This window comes from Mytilus edulis, chromosome 3 (assembly GCF_963676685.1).
Source record: "Mytilus edulis chromosome 3, xbMytEdul2.2, whole genome shotgun sequence".
Classification (NCBI taxonomy): domain Eukaryota; kingdom Metazoa; phylum Mollusca; class Bivalvia; order Mytilida; family Mytilidae; genus Mytilus; species Mytilus edulis.
In genome coordinates this window covers 22,087,804-22,104,715 of record NC_092346.1, presented here as the reverse complement: position 1 = coordinate 22,104,715, position 16,912 = coordinate 22,087,804, and the positions used below count along the sequence as shown (strand labels likewise).

Here is a 16,912-nt window from a genome sequence, read left to right as displayed (position 1 = left end):
TAAGGAGTTATTGCCCTTTATAGTCAATTTTTAACCATTTTTCGTAAATCTTAGTAATCTTTTAGAAAAATCTTCTCCTCTGAAACTACTGGGCCAAATTTAACCAAACTTGGCCATAATCATCATTGGGGTATCTAGTTAAAAAATGTGTCCAGTGCCCCGCCCAACCAACCAAGATGGCCGCCATGGCTAAAAATAGAACATAGGGGTAAAATGCAGTTTTGGCTTACAACTCAAAAACCAAAGCATTTAGAGCAAATCTGACAGGAAGTAAAATTGTTGATCAGGTCACGATCTATCTGCCCTGGAATTTTCAGATGAATCGGATAATCGGTTGTTGGGTTGCTGCTCCTGAAATGGTAATTTTAAGGAAATTTTGCTGTTTTTTTTGTTATTATCTTGAATATTATTATAGATAGAGATAAACTGTAAACAGCAATAATGTACAGCAAAGTAAGAACTAAAGATAAGTCAGTATGACCAAAATAGTCAATTGACCCCCTAAGGAGTTATTTCCCTTCATAGTCAATTTTTAACAATTTTCTTAAAATTTGAAGATTTTCAATAAGATTTTCCACAGAAAGTACTGTTATAGATAGAGATAATTGTAAGCAGCAAGAATGTTTAGTAAAGTAAGATCTACAAACACATCACCATCACCAAAACACAATTTTGTCATGAATCCATCTGTGTCCATTGTTTAATATTCACATAGACCAAGGTGAGCGACAAACAGAAAGAGTAGGCGAGGCACTGGGTTCCGCGGAACCCTTACATTTTCTTTTTCTTTTAATTAATGATATTTTTTTGTCTATTTTGATATTACCCATGTGGATAGGCTATAGCAGTGTGACCTCAATGGTTTTCAAAAGGGGGTTCCTAACCCAGGATAAAGGGGGGGGGGGGGGGGTCCAACCATATGTCCCCATTCAAATGCATTGATCGGCCAAAAAAAAGGAGATTCCAACTCCCGGACCCCCCCCCCCCCCTCCCTGGATCCACCACTGGGCCTATATAGAATCTAATAGGTCGGCAGACTATTTACAACCGCATTTAAATCACTTCAAATAGAATTAGTCGGTTAAACCATGTGATTGAAAATAATAGACTGAACAGGTTGTTAACACTTGCAACTATCGATAGGGTCAAGCAACATTTTCGAAATGATAAGTTCATGTAAGCGTTAATTTTATTACAGATACGAAATTTTAGTGATATTGATCCTCAAACATTAAGCCGGTCATGAACTAAGTTTTTGAATTATGTTTGCGGTTTTCTTGACATGCATTGTGACGTGTCATCGTATTCATTTTATTTTAGAAAACTATAGCAGTTATATTAGAAAAGTATCGCATTCATAAATTTTTGATATTAAAAAAACATCGCTATGATATAATACAATATAGCAGTATCTTTGACTTATAGGTGATTTTGGATTAGTAAATAATTGAATTCATCTCAATTGCATTCCACTGAATTTGCTACGTGATATTTATTGAATGTGTACATCTACAAATGATAAGTCGTGCATTTATGTTGCATTTATTCAACAATTCAATTTTCTCGTTTAAATACACCTTGCTTGTTATTACATCAAATAATTCATTGAAATTATACAGCAGACGTATGTCGTGTTAAATGTCACTCTGTTTTAAGTCATTACTTTATACCGAGAAATCTGCCTTTCTTCGTACAAATACCATCATTCGTCTGAAATTTCCCACAATGCAACTCGTTGATATAAGACTATTGGCGGCTTGGTGTATCTTCCAGTCCCGATGGCTAACGGGAGCGAGCCTGCACGAAACGGCCATTACACGTCGGTACGACCGTGGAATAATTTTTGACACATACAGTTCCACGGAACAGGTGCTTTTGTATTTCATGTATGTTCTACGTTTATTTCCATTGTCTTTTCCGCGATCGTTAAAGAGTTGTCTCTGCCATTCTGTATTATTTAAGAGTGACTTTTGTTATGGCTTCTTTAAAAAGTTTAAACATATTTGACTTTTCACCAAATTTTTACTTCAATAAATAGTAAAAACAACCATGAAAATTTCAATCGACCAGTATTGAACATTTGAGGAGAATTGTCCACCGGTAAATGCCGCGGACGGTATTTAACGCCCGACCTTGCGATCCTTTATAGGAGTTAATGCTCCTTTAGAAATGATTTTTACCATTTTTGTTTGCGTTTACGTCTAATATCTGAAAAAATATTATAGATAGTTAGATGAAATCTTTAATAAGCATAAATGATCAGCAAGACTTGATCTACATTAAAGTCAAATATCCGAAATTGTTGAGTGACTTCTTGAAGATGTTTTTGCTTTTTTTTAAATGACAATTTTTACCACTATTTTTATGTTTGATAACCAGCTGCGCATGTGAGCAGATAAATAACAATGATTGGTCCTAATAATTAATACAATTTATATTGGTATTTTGAGTGTGTGTATATCAATTTCGAATGACCTTATTTTCATGGTTCAGTAGTTATAGTTAATTTTGTGTGTTTTTGTGTGTTTTTCTTATTCTGTATGCAATAGGTCTACTTTATTTGGTGTATGGATGATTGTAAGATGTACATGTCTAACTGGCAGGTGTAATCTGATCTTGACTTCATTTTCATGGTTCAGTGGTCAAAGTTAACATGTTTTTGAGCTTTGGTCTTTTTTTCTTTCTCATTCATGTCCAGTGCACGATGATTAATCAATATTGTAGACATCGCGATATCTACAATGTTAACACGATATTGGGTGAACACTGTTTACATTGTTTGAAACCTTGTATATTGTTTCAAACTTTAATATCGACAAAACATCGTGCACTGGACATACTTCTTTTTTTCTAATTTTATATGCAATAGGTCAACTATATTTGGGTAGATATAGGAAGATGTAGTGTGAGTACCAATGAGACAACTCTCCATCCAAATAACAATTTATAAAAGTAAACCATTATAGGTCAATTTACGGCCTTCAACACGGAGCCTTGGCTCACACCGAACAACACGCTATAAAAGGCCCCAAAATTACTGGTGTAAAACTATTCAAACGGGAAAACCAACGGTCTAGTCTATATAAAAAACGAGAAACACGTATAAATTACATAAACAAGCGGCAACTACTGTACATCAGATTCCTGACTTAGGACAGGTGCAAACATTTGCAGCGGATTAAACGTTTTAATGGTACCAAAATTGGGGCATGGAAATATTTCATGATCTTTATGTCAGTCGCACAGGTTTTATTTGACGTTGACCTCATTTTCACGATTCATTGCTCAGTGTTACGTTTTTGTTTTTTTTGTTCTTTTTCTTAAACTATAAGCAACTATATTTGTTCTATGGAAGAATTGTTAGCTGTACATGTCTGCCTGACCTGGTTTATCTGACCTTTACCTCATTTTCATGGTTCATGGTTCATTGGTCAATGTTTAGTTTTCTTGGTTAAGTTTATATGATAGTTGTAATAAAGATTTATATTTAGAACTATCCACGATTAGTAAAGAAGGTGAGTCATTTCAGCGTATGCACTCTTGTATTTTAAGCATATTTAATGTATGGGATGGTTGTAATGTGTTCATATATTTCCAGTTTGGTTTACTTTACCTTGACTACATTTTCTTTGATCATGTTAAACTGTTGTGGTAGTTGTAGTTACGCTTAACATTTAAAACTATTTACATAAAATCAATGGTAAGAACAGCCGGTGAGACATTTTTTTACATAATTTTGCTTTTATTGTAGAACTGAACACTGTCGTATTTAGATCATGAAACCAATAATGTTTTAAATCTGATAGCCAGATATGTCTAAAATGATTTAGGGATTCAAAACGGAATACAGTCGAAAGGTTATGTTTTTCATTTGTATTGCCAGCGAAGGACAAAATGGAAAATGTTGGTACTTTCAGTCGAAAAGAATCTAAAACTATTCTCCTCAAATCATTTGGGTTCAAACGATTTAGGTCTAATAAAAAAAAAAGGCGCTTTTTGAGCAAATAAGGTAAGACATTATTCGTTTATACGTGTTAATGCCAATTTCCCGTTGGTGTGGAGTGACATTGGCCCGTAGCTATTTCCACTATATATAAATGTCTAAGAATATAACTAAAACACACTAATTGATACATTAAAAAGTTCTATTAGATGTTAAATAGAAATACGCAATATTTCGCTAAACAAATTAGCTTCATCAGGCGTGTGCATCTCTCAAGGTGAAATCGGATGCATGACAGAAAAATATTTTTGTAGCTTAATCTATACAAGATTTGAGGGATGGGTGTAACATATTAATTCGGTCATAAAATATGTTTGTAGCTACAACTACATGAAGTTGGAATAAAAGTTTAACACATTTATAGATGTTCGATTAATTGTATGAATTTTTATAAATTAATTTGTATGATTTCAAGATAACTATGGTTTTGATTTGCTTTGAAATCTTTTTTCGTCTCTCTCATTGAGTCCATCAGGTTCAAGAGTTCGTAACTGGTGCATCCAAAATCTCTCTCTTTTTTGTCTTCCTTGTGTATCCCAATTTTGATTTTTCTCAATGATTTGAAATGTGATGTTTTCAAAATCATGTCCTGCTCTTAAAAGGTGTCTTGTAATTGGGCAGTTCCTTTCTTTTGTATAAAATGACCGATGGTTATTTAGTCGGATGTTAAATGGGGTTTCTGTTTCACCAACATATTGTAATTTGCAAGTTCCACACGTTAGAACATAAATGCAATTTTGCGTTTTGCAATTTGATGTTATAAATATGTTGTAATTTTTCTTTGTGACTGTGCTGATGAACTGGGTTTCTATATTGGCGACTTTGCAGCACTTACAATTGCCCCTTCCGCATTGTTTATAACCTCCAATTGTTGATATCTCCCGTTTAGATACTTTGGATGATACATCCGACTAAATAACCATCGGTCATTTTATACAAAAGAAAGGAACTGCCCAATTACAAGACACCTTTTAAGAGCAGGACATGATTTTGAAAACATCACATTTCAAATCATTGAGAAAAATCAAAATTGGGATACACAAGGAAGACAAAAAAGAGAGAGATTTTGGATGCACCAGTTACGAACTCTTGAACCTGATGGACTCAATGAGAGAGACGAAAAAAGATTTCAAAGCAAATCAAAACCATAGTTATCTTGAAATCATACAAATTAATTTATAAAAATTCATACAATTAATCGAACATCTATAAATGTGTTAAACTTTTATTCCAACTTCATGTAGTTGTAGCTACAAACATATTTTATGACCGAATTAATATGTTACACCCATCCCTCAAATCTTGTATAGATTAAGCTACAAAAATATTTTTCTGTCATGCATCCGATTTCACCTTGAGAGATGCACACGCCTGATGAAGCTAATTTGTTTAGCGAAATATTGCGTATTTCTATTTAACATCTAATAGAACTTTTTAATGTATCAATTAGTGTGTTTTAGTTATATTCTTAGACATTTATATAATTTTAATTCAGTAACTGTATCAGTTTATTTTCACAAACTGATCCACGCTTAATTAGATTGAATTTTGATTGTTGCTATTTTTAGACATTATATATATATATATATATATATATATATATAAATAAAGGTGGCTAGCAATGTAACTGTTGACTGTACTATCATTAAAGACGAAATAATTCAATGGTCTTGTTGTTTGCCAATTTGATATAACAGATCAAGAAAATTATTTGTTTAAGCAGCTTAGGAACGATATAGTGCACTTGTCAGTCAAGCGTTATGGTGCTTTCTTGAACATTGTACAAGCAGCTTAAGTCTGAGTTTACAGTTTGCAAGTTCTGTCCATCAGTGATTTATAATGGATCAGCATTATGGTAAGTCCCTACTAACTACCATGTAGTAAACTCGTTTTGTTGGGGATGAGTGTGTTAAGACCTACTCATTTTTGCGTTCAGATCGATTCAAGATAGTCAGAAAAAATACATTATTTGGATATCAATGCTTTAAAGAAATATCGAGGAGTATTAGGGAGAATGAGATAACTATGATAAAAATGAAGAACACCCTCATGATGATGGAGAAAAACAAGACAATGAAATTGAAGCACTTGCAAAGAAGCAGAAAAATGACATCATCTTCTTTTCTGTGTCAAAGAGATAAAGGATAAAAGAAGTTTGCGACGATGAATTTGACAAGGTCCCAGCAAATTGCAATTATGAATTGTTCATAACGGGAATGTCAGAACGAGAAGAAATACTCTGGACTTGATTAAAGATGAGAAGAATGCTATTTTATTCTAGTCCTGAAAACTGAAAGTTTATCAGCTGTCAGAATAAACCAGATCATCTGAATTGTTATTTCCATCGGAGCTCATATTGATACAAAATTGCAGTTTCTGAAAGAAAGAAAAATACTCAAGTGACACCATTTTAACTGAAACCGTCAACAAATTGACATTTGACGATAACAATAATAATACTAATAATGATGTAATGGCTTTACTGATCTTTCCTGAGCCAAGGAAATAGACCATCAAGTATGACAAGAAGGGATATGTTTTTTTAAATATCGAAATTATGGCAGAAAATGTGCCCCTGTATTCTCATTCTGTTCAAACAATCTTTTTGGAGACGGCTTCCAAAGTTGCTAAAGATATAATTGATTGTTCAAAAGTGAGAAACAAACTAAATTTTTTTTACTATGGCAGAGCCGATGTGGTAGAAGAGATTGGCCACAGAGGACCTAATTTTCTTGGAATGTTTTTGTGCTAGTTGCAGTTAAGCATTAGTTTATATTTAGAACTATTAACATACTATTAATGGTTAGTAAAGAAGGCGAGACATTTAAGCGTGTGCACTCTTGTTTCAAAACTAGTGTGTTAAGGTTTCTAATGAAGGGGTAAAAAATACCTTAGACATAATAATAAACTCATCATAGATACCAGGATAAAAATTGTATATGTTCGCCAGACGCGCGTTTCGTCTACAAAAGACTCACCAGTCACGCTAGAATAAAAAAATGTTTAAAAGGCCAAATGGAGTACGAAGTTGAAGAGCATTGAAGATAAATGTTTTGCCAAATACAGCTAAGGTAAAATCTATTCCTGAGATAGATAAACTATTGGTATATTATAGAGATCTTAGAAAATGTTGAACCTAACCAAGACAATTTTAATGTAAAATGTGCCTTTAACTTAAAAATAAGGGACCATGTCTCAAATGAAATAAAAAGTTACTGTCAATTAATGTTGTTCAAGTTCAATAAATGAAAGAATAGTTTATATCGCCTATACGAACAACTATATATGACTGAGTTATGAGATATTCCGGAAAGACTTTAATATTGAGTGTGTGTGGCGCCTCTCTCTCGCATATTGAGCTTTTTATTGCATATTTATTACTGAAAGGGAGAGCACATAAAACTATCAGCTGTTACGTGACCGCTATCGGTTTTCGTTGCAAGGTTCAACAGTTTCAATTTCTGGACTTTTCATAAAATTTTATTTTACGAAACATGTTCGAGGGATTGAAACGCTCTAAGTCCTCGAAGGATGAGAGGCTTCCAATTACATCGGAACTCTTGGGTATAATAATTGAAAAGTTGCCATCGATTTGTATTTCAGCATACGAATCATTGCTTTATGCGACAGCTTTTCAGTCATCTTTCATGGTTTTTTAAGAGCTGGAGAATTGGTTTACACAAAATTAGGCCAAGCGGCAAATATGATATGGTACACACATTTTATGAGGAGCAAAAGTGGAATTTAGTAGGCTTCACTTAACGCACTTTAAGGGTGATCAAACTGGTAAGGGCATTTCTATTGGTATAAGGAAGACATATTCCACAGTTTGTCCAATACGGCAATTGAAGAGTAAGACCAAATAAAAATGGTTCTTTACTGTCACCTTGGCTGAAAATATGTGTCTCGTTATCAGTTCTCTGGTATATTATCTAAGGCATTGAATACATGTAATAGGTATTGATTCAAGTGGCTACAATTCCCGTAAATTCAGGATTGGGGCAGCTTCAGAAGCCTCTGCTAAAGGAATTTCTAATGAAAAAATTGTGAAACTGAGACGATAGAAATCTGTTGCATATAGGTCATACATCAGTTTCTAAAAATTTTATTTGGATGTGGTCATAAATTAATCAAAGACAATTATTGTTTATAGATGTCCATTGTAAAACATGCATTCACCCATTCCCGCAACATTTATGTCGGTATCCATTTGGGTTTGAAGCGGGGAAAAATGTACCATTAGGTGGCAAGGTAAAAGGGTCATGAATTGGCTCGAATTAGTACCAAGGATAAACTTTATTTTTAAAGATTTGAACAGGAGCCAGATTTTCTAATAATACATGGTGAGGGTAACATCATAGGCTCCTGCAAAATACATAATTTTAGACGCAAATTAAGATGTCTCTTTGTAAGGTTTCAGAATTGCTCCCTAAAGCTAAACTAATTTGGTCCCATATGCTACTAAAGCTATCCTGGCGGAATGGTAAAAGCATTAAGTCTCTGAACAATCTTGAACCATGTTCACATAATGGACTATAATATCCGTTACGGAGCTTCTATTCCCAGGGCGAGTATTTAATGTCAGTATTCATAAATGGACAGTAATGATAAAGTGCTCTTTTTGTACAGATGGTTCTAATTGACCAATCGTAATCCATGCTAATGTTTTAATTGATCAATCGTGCTTCATCCTAATGTTTTAATTGATCAATCGTGATCCATTCTAATATTATAACTGAGCAACAGTGAACCATTCTAATATTATAACTGATCAACAGTGATCCACGCTAATGAGTTAATTATGATCATTTGTGATTCGTAATCGTTCTAATGATTCATCTTTATTAATGATAATGTTTGATAAATTTGTGAGCCGTGACCATTATTTCGTCAATTAAGATAATAATTCATTTATATCTATTTGAGGTTTATTGAAAATGAATCTTAAGTAAAACAATTTCTAGATGTAGTAATGACAAAAACTTTAATTGGCACAACAATTTACAAACATCACAGTGTTAGGTCTGCATCAGTTTCCAACGATGAATGCCGACCTATGTCTCATATTTGACAAAAAGCAAGATGTTCAAATGATTTTTTTCTCAAATACAAATTCCTTTGTGAAATATGATAAAACGATTGAAAAGGATGTACATTCTTCAGCAAAAGGTACATGTGTTGATGGATTAATAAAAAGGGCAAAAATTGCATAATCTAACGTTTCTTAATACTTTTTTTTTATATCTACCTAATTCAAGTTCTAGACTACGATCACATATTCTGAATTTAACGAAATTCAAAGTTAGAATGTGACAAGTAAAATTCTGTCTCAGCATCTGTTTTGAAATTTATCTAGAGAAAAAGTTCATTATGTTCACATAAGTTTTCAATATTAGTTTTTTTACAGGTTTTTATTTTTATTGAAAATTCCTACTGTAACGTGTTTGGCTTTTGAACTATGTGTTCGTATCCGTTTTCATAGAATCTGAGATACTACAATATCAATCTTTTAATTAACTCAAAAACCTAACTACAACTTGGATGCTTTCCTTAAAAACTACAAGACCAACTTTGAAACTTTGAAACTTAATAAAGAAATAACACTATTTACACAAATAACTTTGTATCAAAAAGTAGTTTAAAAATTATAACCTCAATTTATCCTTGATTCTTTTACTGACTCCGAGGTCCCAACTGATTTGACAAACAATTATATTAAAACCATTCAACCACTATTAAATAAGAACAAGCTTCAAAAATCCTAGATTCCTGAAACACCTAGTTCTGAGACACCCAGTCTCTGAGACACCTAGTCCTGAAACGACTAGTCTCTGAAGCACCTAGTTTCTGAGACAACTAGTTTTTAAACACTATTTTTAGAGTCTCCGGAGCACTGAAGTTACCAGACTATTACAAACTACCTGTTCGAGGGACTGCGACCGTCCCCGAGGGAAATTACAGTGTCGGAACAACCCGGTAGCTTCTAATAATTGTAACACTTAGTCTCCGAAGCACTGAAGTCACCAGACTATTACAAACCACCTGTTCGAGGGACTGCGTCCATTCCCGAGGGAAATTACAGTATCAGAACAGCCCGGTAATTTAAACAATCGTAAAGACTTTAAAAACCGCTTGCTTCAAAACCACAAGCTTTCAACTCAAACTATGCTTACAAACTTCTCAATTCTAACTTCTTTATTTGCTGTTATTCCCTTTTCAATGTTTATCCATCAACTGCCAAAAAGTGCGGCGGCTACAAGCATATTTCAGAAGCATGGCTCATATGCTAGCTAATTAGTCCAGACGCTTATGAATGGCGAAGGAACAAATATGATACATGGGAACCCTTTTGGACAACTCTTTGTGAGGCCTCTTCTTCTTATCAGGAGCTTGTACATTATGGATGTAAGAAACAATACCACAGTCTTTGTAAAAGTGGAAAATCAGCTCTCCGATTGTGAATAAACATGTATTTGCGGCCTAACGAGTATGCTGATTGGGTATTATGTCCTTACCTTAATAAAATATACCTGGAAACTGTAACACGAGCGGATGAAGTCTTGGATGCGTATGGTTAATGAAGCAACAAATGCTCAGGATATTCTATCTTATCCAACACGTGATGTATTTCAAGTTTAGCACCAAGTTCACATTAAGAGGCAGACACTAGAATCATGGTGCATGTGTCTGATGCAGTGAAACACGAACGTAAACGTTTCATGATTCGAACAGTCGTTACTGATGATGCTGTCATTACTTTTTCGCTATTCCGTGAAATAGGGGTAGACGAACTATGGATTGTGTTTGGGAAGGCAAAAAGCTTTGGATTAATATCTATCAATGGCCTTTCAATGCACTATACAATGAACGATCACACACACTTATTGTGATCCATGCCTTTACCGGTTGTGATACGGTTCTCTGTTTGCTTAAAAAGGAAAAAGACTGCGTTGGAGACTTGATGGCATTTGAAGATGTGACTTTAACATAAGGAATGATGATTGATCAACCTAAATTACCGGGGTTTTACTGTAAGATCGCACAAACTGAACAGATTGAGTTAACATGGTTAAAAAGCGAGAAAATAACTATTTTATAACTAAAAAGGAAGGCTAATTGAGGCTATTCCCTCAACTTGGTCTAGTCTTTTCAAGCATGTAAAACGTGTAATATACTAAGACAGGTGTTTAGGGGGGATGAGCTTGGAATTGGCTATTATGCTACCCAGTCTAGGCGCTAATGGATGGCAAAGGGACAAAGAGGTTCCTTTTTAAAAAAAACTCTTTCTGAGGCCTCAATACTTTGTCAGAAGCTTGTACAATGTGGATGTAAGACAAGATGCCGCGGTCGTTGTTAATGTGGAAAATCGAGTCTTCCGTGCACTTCCTTGTGTGCATGTGGTGGTGACAGAATAAACATGTATTTTTGGCCGAATAGTAGTAATTTTAAAATGTTTTAGTACTTTAGTGATTTTATTTTGTTTTAATCAATTTATCCAAAACTCAACATCGAATACATAGATTGAGGACTCATCTTTGAAATTTATGCCATATTGGATTTTTTTACCGGAAGTGTTAACTTTGTATTCAAACATTTACAACAGAATAGAATGAGTGGTTTTGGGGATAGCTTCAAGCCAAAAACTTAATGACCAGCATAAAAAAAAATAAAATTTTTTATTTACATTTTGAAAAAAGTTGAATATTAAAATAAGAAATTGATATTTCTATGTCTGCCATTTTGGATATAACCGGAAGTAAGGGTTTTAAAGACATATGTCTTATACATTGTATCAATGAGAAGCACCAAAGAAAGGTTCATGCGCAATGTAATGATAGTAGCAATACGTTAAAACACATTTCAATTTCCCTCCTTACAAAATAAGCTTATTTTAGTACAATGTCCGCCATGTTGAATTTTACCGGAAGTAGGCTTTTTGAAGACATCTCATTTATATAATATATCCAAAAGTAGTACATAACAAAGGTTTTAACCAAATATTGTGATAGTAGCATGATAATAACACCATTTCTCATACTAGCCTTCGATATTGGGCTGATTCAAGTATGATGTCCGCCATTTTGGATTTTACCGGAAGTGAGACTTTTTTTCAAATGCCTCCCTATCTGAAATAAAAGAGAAATAGTTGAGGAAGGTCTATGCCAAATTTCATGCTTGTTGCAGGATGTGCACAATTCTTCACAAAGCCGCCGTACTAAAATAACAAATCTGAAAACTTCGGTGTCTTTTTATACCAAGAGCGCGGACCTCAAAGAGAGCACCCTAGCAACAATTAGCGCGTCTCCTAACAACCAAGGATAAAAGGATGATTTTATATGTATTTTTCGGTAACGCACTGTTCAAACAGTTATTTCATTGTAGATTACAATTCAACGATAAATTAGACCGTTGGTTTTCCCGTTTGAATGGTTTTACACTAGTAATTTTGGGGCCCTTTATAGCTTGTTGTTCGGTGTGAGCTAAGGCTCCGTGTTGAAGGCCGTACTTTAACCTATAATGGTTTACTTTTTAAATTGTTATTTGTATGGAGAGTTGTCTCATTGGCACTCACACCACATCTTCCTATATCTATATTATGCCTAAACTGCATTTTTGTCACACTACTTTGCGGTCCTGCTCAAAAGCGCCCGGGAGCGCCCGAGAGCGCCCGGGGAAGAAAATAAAGCGCCCGGGAGAAGAAAATAAATGGCATTTTTCATTTTGATATCGTTTTTGAAAAACATGTCTTTTTATAAATCTTCAGCAGAAGCTGTGATCCATTATTATCTGTCTTTCCCCGTCTTTCTAAATAGTATTCATATATAATTGTTTAAATTGAAACATTCGTACTTGTTTTTGTGCCTCATTACAAATGTCTATTATCTGAATTTGCAAAATACTTGCCTAAAATTTAAAAAAAATCAATGTGCATAACTTATTCCATCGACACAAAGTTGTCTCATGCCAATACAATTTCTATATATTTTCCCCGGGCGCCTTTTCTTTTCCCCGGCTGCTTTTTTTCTTCCCCCGGCCGCTTTTTCTTTTCCTCGGGTGCTTTTTCTTCACCCGGGAGCTCCCGGGCGCTTTTTAGTAGGACCCCTTCTTTGATATTTTCTTGTAGGAATTTGACTCCCTTTATATTTTTACATGAAGACAACTTTTTAAGGATCATCATTATCCAGTTTTATCATATAGTCCCGTAAGTGTTACAACGAAACAAAATTTAAAAATTGAACGCGCTTGAAGTTTTATTGGAATTTCATTAGTTGGTGTAAAACATTTAAGGGATTGAATTCCAGAGGGACAGTCAAACTAATAAATCGAAAACAAACCGACAACGCCATTGCCTAAAATGAAAAAGACAAACAAATAGTACACATGACAACATATGAAACTAAGGAATAAGCAACACGAACCCCACCAAAAACTGGGGGTAATCTCAGGTGTTCCGGAAGGGTAAGCAGATCCTGCTCCACATACTCATATAATTCTTATTAAATTTTGCAATTTAGTAAGGTAAGTCTCATTTAAATGTTAATGTTGTGGTCACAACAATCACTGTCCATTGTGATGTGAATTTTAAAATTATATACCAAGTCAGAGACATGTATAATTGTCTGGCATTTACGGCAACTGTGGTAGAACAAAAATCTGATTAATTGAGCAAACTGCCCATAAGTAAACTATTTGTTTACTGTTGCATTTGCTTCGCAATTGATTGTTTGTTGATTTAAAGTATTATCACAAATTCTTTATCGTTTGAAGTGTGTAAATAGATCACCCATGCCTTATCTGAACAGGATGTTTAGTTCCCAGAGAACAACCATGTCACAGAATGCGATGAAGAGAGACAATTTGTTTGGATTAATACGATATGTTTAATCAAATTTCTTTTTTGACATTACTTTGTATTTTATTACATTCTGGTCAGTGTTTTAGATATGAGAGGAATATAGAACGAAAATTATGCAAAACTCAGTGCAAAGCACTATGCATGGACAACAAGGTAACGTACGCATTATGCACTGATATTTAATATAGAATTACAAAAATAATTAACGAGTCATCTAGATTGATAATGTTTGAAGTGTCGAACAAAATATGTGTGTGTAGGACTAAGCCAGTTATCAAACGATATCGAACTGTCTTATTGTATTGTTTACAAATCACATCGCGATGACCGTGGCATAGGTAATTTCGATGTATTGCAATCGCCTAAATTTCCATTATGCAAGTTAATTTTGGGTTTTCAACCTATCTATAAAAATTATAGATCCACGGTCATTATCTAGTACTAACTTACTAAATAACAGTATACTTAATCGCTTGATTCAAATTCATTTTTTCAATGGATACTCCAATAAATAATTTAAAAATGTGTTCTCGTTAGAAATATATATATATATGTTTATATATATATATATATATATATATATAAACGTAAAAAATCATTGATAACATCTATGCACACGTACCGAAAAATTGTGTTATTAATAAAAGCTTACGGAAGAATATCTGAAGAACGTTTTGCGACACTCTTGACAAGAACGGGTGACTATGTAATTGTTTGGCGGGAAAATATGAATGGCTTCTCATATCCAATCTTTTAGAAAAATCGATTTTTACAGAAGAGAGTCCACCATGCACTTGCACTGCACTAAGATAAGAATAGTAGAAAAGAATGATATACAACAAGGTGAAAATTATATACACGCAACCGTAATATTAATATAGTATATACCAACAAACCATTGTAAACTCTGGGACTATTATTATATTAGTAAAATAGTCCCAGGTATACTGATTTGTATCACTACAATATAATCTTTATTACGGTGCGGTTGAATTTCCTGTCATTTATTCATCATACACGCACAAGCTTGTATCTAAAAAAAAATATTTCTCTGTAAATAACCTCAGGCTCAGTTTCAGGTATGTGGTCTGTTTCTGTGACATGTGCTTTTGACCATCCACAAGAACCTGTTCAGAACTTCAGTACTTTGATTAACATTTATTAGCAGCGTCTTTCGTTTGAAGCTAGTTAATTGAAATGAGAATTACAGGTTAGACAATACTTGGTCACGTTTTATGAAGATGTGCTTTAAATTTTCATAAAACATGACCAAGTATTGTCTGGCCAATTTAGAACATAATCACACTTTCGAGTGACCTTAAAAATTATCCTTTCCCATTGTATTATTCAAATCTAAATAAGAGTTCACATTTCATATTGAAGTTAATGTTCAACATGTTGGATTTGTACGGATTGATAATTTAGTCTTAGATGCATGAATTTTTTTTTATTAGTTGTGAGTGGCTGTCGGTTAACTGCGAGAACTCTAAGATCTGTTCCTAGTGTCCTTTTGTTGTTGGGATCTACAAGTACCCGGCCACGTCCACTTGTATTTTTGTCCATCTGATGAGTTAAGCCTTTTTCAACTGATTTTTATAGTTGTTGTACTGTTATAGCACTGATCCAGATTAGGAGAAGGGTTGGGATCCCGCTAACATGTTCAACCCGCAACATTTTGTATGTATGTTCCTGTCCCAAGTCAGGATCCTGTAATTCAGTGGTTGTTGTTTATATATGTGTTACATATTTGTTTTTTGTTCATTTTTCTATATAGATATGGCCGTTAGTTTTCTCGTTTGAATTGTTTTACATTGTCATTCCTGGGCTGGCTATGCGGTATGGGATTTGCTCATTGTTGAAGGCCGTACGGCAACCTATAGTTGTTAATTTTTTTAGGCATTTTGGTCTCTCGCGGCATATCTAAAATGGCAACTTGCCATTGAGCCTTGCACAAATATTTTCAAGTGAAGAAATCACATATAATCGGCAAAAGATCTTCTAAAATTTGTCTTAAAATCTTCAAAATTCTTATTCTACTTCCTAATTTTTGCTTAAAAACTGTATGTTGTTGACACATACATTTCTGTTTTAATGATATAAAATAATCATTATGATCGTTTTTTTTTTTGGTCTAATTTGTTACCTTGTTGATTATCAAAAACCACTGTGTCAAAAACGTCAAACCCAAAAAAGTTTTACGGCCTGCAACGCGATGACGTTTCGATTATGGTGATTATTTTTACGGTTTGTTGGATTGTTTCTCAAAGAATACAACTTTGTAAGCTGTATACTATAAAAACGAAGTTGGTGACCCTATCTATGTTTTGCATCATTATAACGGAAATTTATGTATCAAAAACACATGTTTTTAAAGAAAAATCTAATCTAAATCTTGATTTAAAAAAACACCAACTTAAATTGATCGTAAGTCATGAACAATTCTGTATACTTACGATCAATCTTAATCCTAAGTTTCTTAGTGAAACCGACTCTAAAATGTAGAAAAATACAACCATATAAACCCACTAAGAAGGCTGTATCTTTCTACAGCTATCTAAAAATATTTTTTATTGTACAAAAACTTTCATATTTAAACAAAAATCACCATTTATAAAATGCGAAACTGAAATTTTAACTGTATATTGTTTTGATCATTTGTTTCTAACATACGTTTGACAAACTATGCACTCGCTAATTATGCGTCTACAGTTTGTCCCTCATGACAATGTTTATTAGTACAAACGCTACATTTGTTTCTAACTTCAACGTTTAATTTTAGTAAATTTATATGAAAACTGCACTGTAAATCTAAGTGTTAATAAATAGAACACTGCTTGAACGCTTTTTTGTAACACTTTTTGAACGTGTAATGGTGTTCCAAATGTTTACACTAGTGTTCATCAATTGAATGTGTGGTGTTCAGTTTTTAATGCCTTTGTGTTTCATTTTTGAACACTTGATGTTAGAGACCTTAACATTAGTGTTCAACGATTTAACGTGTCCGAATGTTCAAAATCTTAATACGTCGACGCGTTCAACAGCCATGTAACACT

General features: G+C 33.7%; 1 protein-coding gene across 1 annotated transcript in view; it reads left to right on the top strand.

The window, feature by feature from the left end:
* The first annotated feature begins 13,803 nt into the window (after nucleotides 1-13,803).
* Nucleotides 13,804-16,912, top strand: part of LOC139514210 (uncharacterized) — a 179,066-nt gene continuing 175,957 nt past the window's right edge. The window contains exon 1 of the mRNA XM_071303036.1: nucleotides 13,804-14,012. Within this exon, the coding sequence (XP_071159137.1) occupies nucleotides 13,881-14,012 (132 nt within the window). The 5' untranslated portion in view covers nucleotides 13,804-13,880. The remainder of the gene's footprint in view (nucleotides 14,013-16,912) is intronic.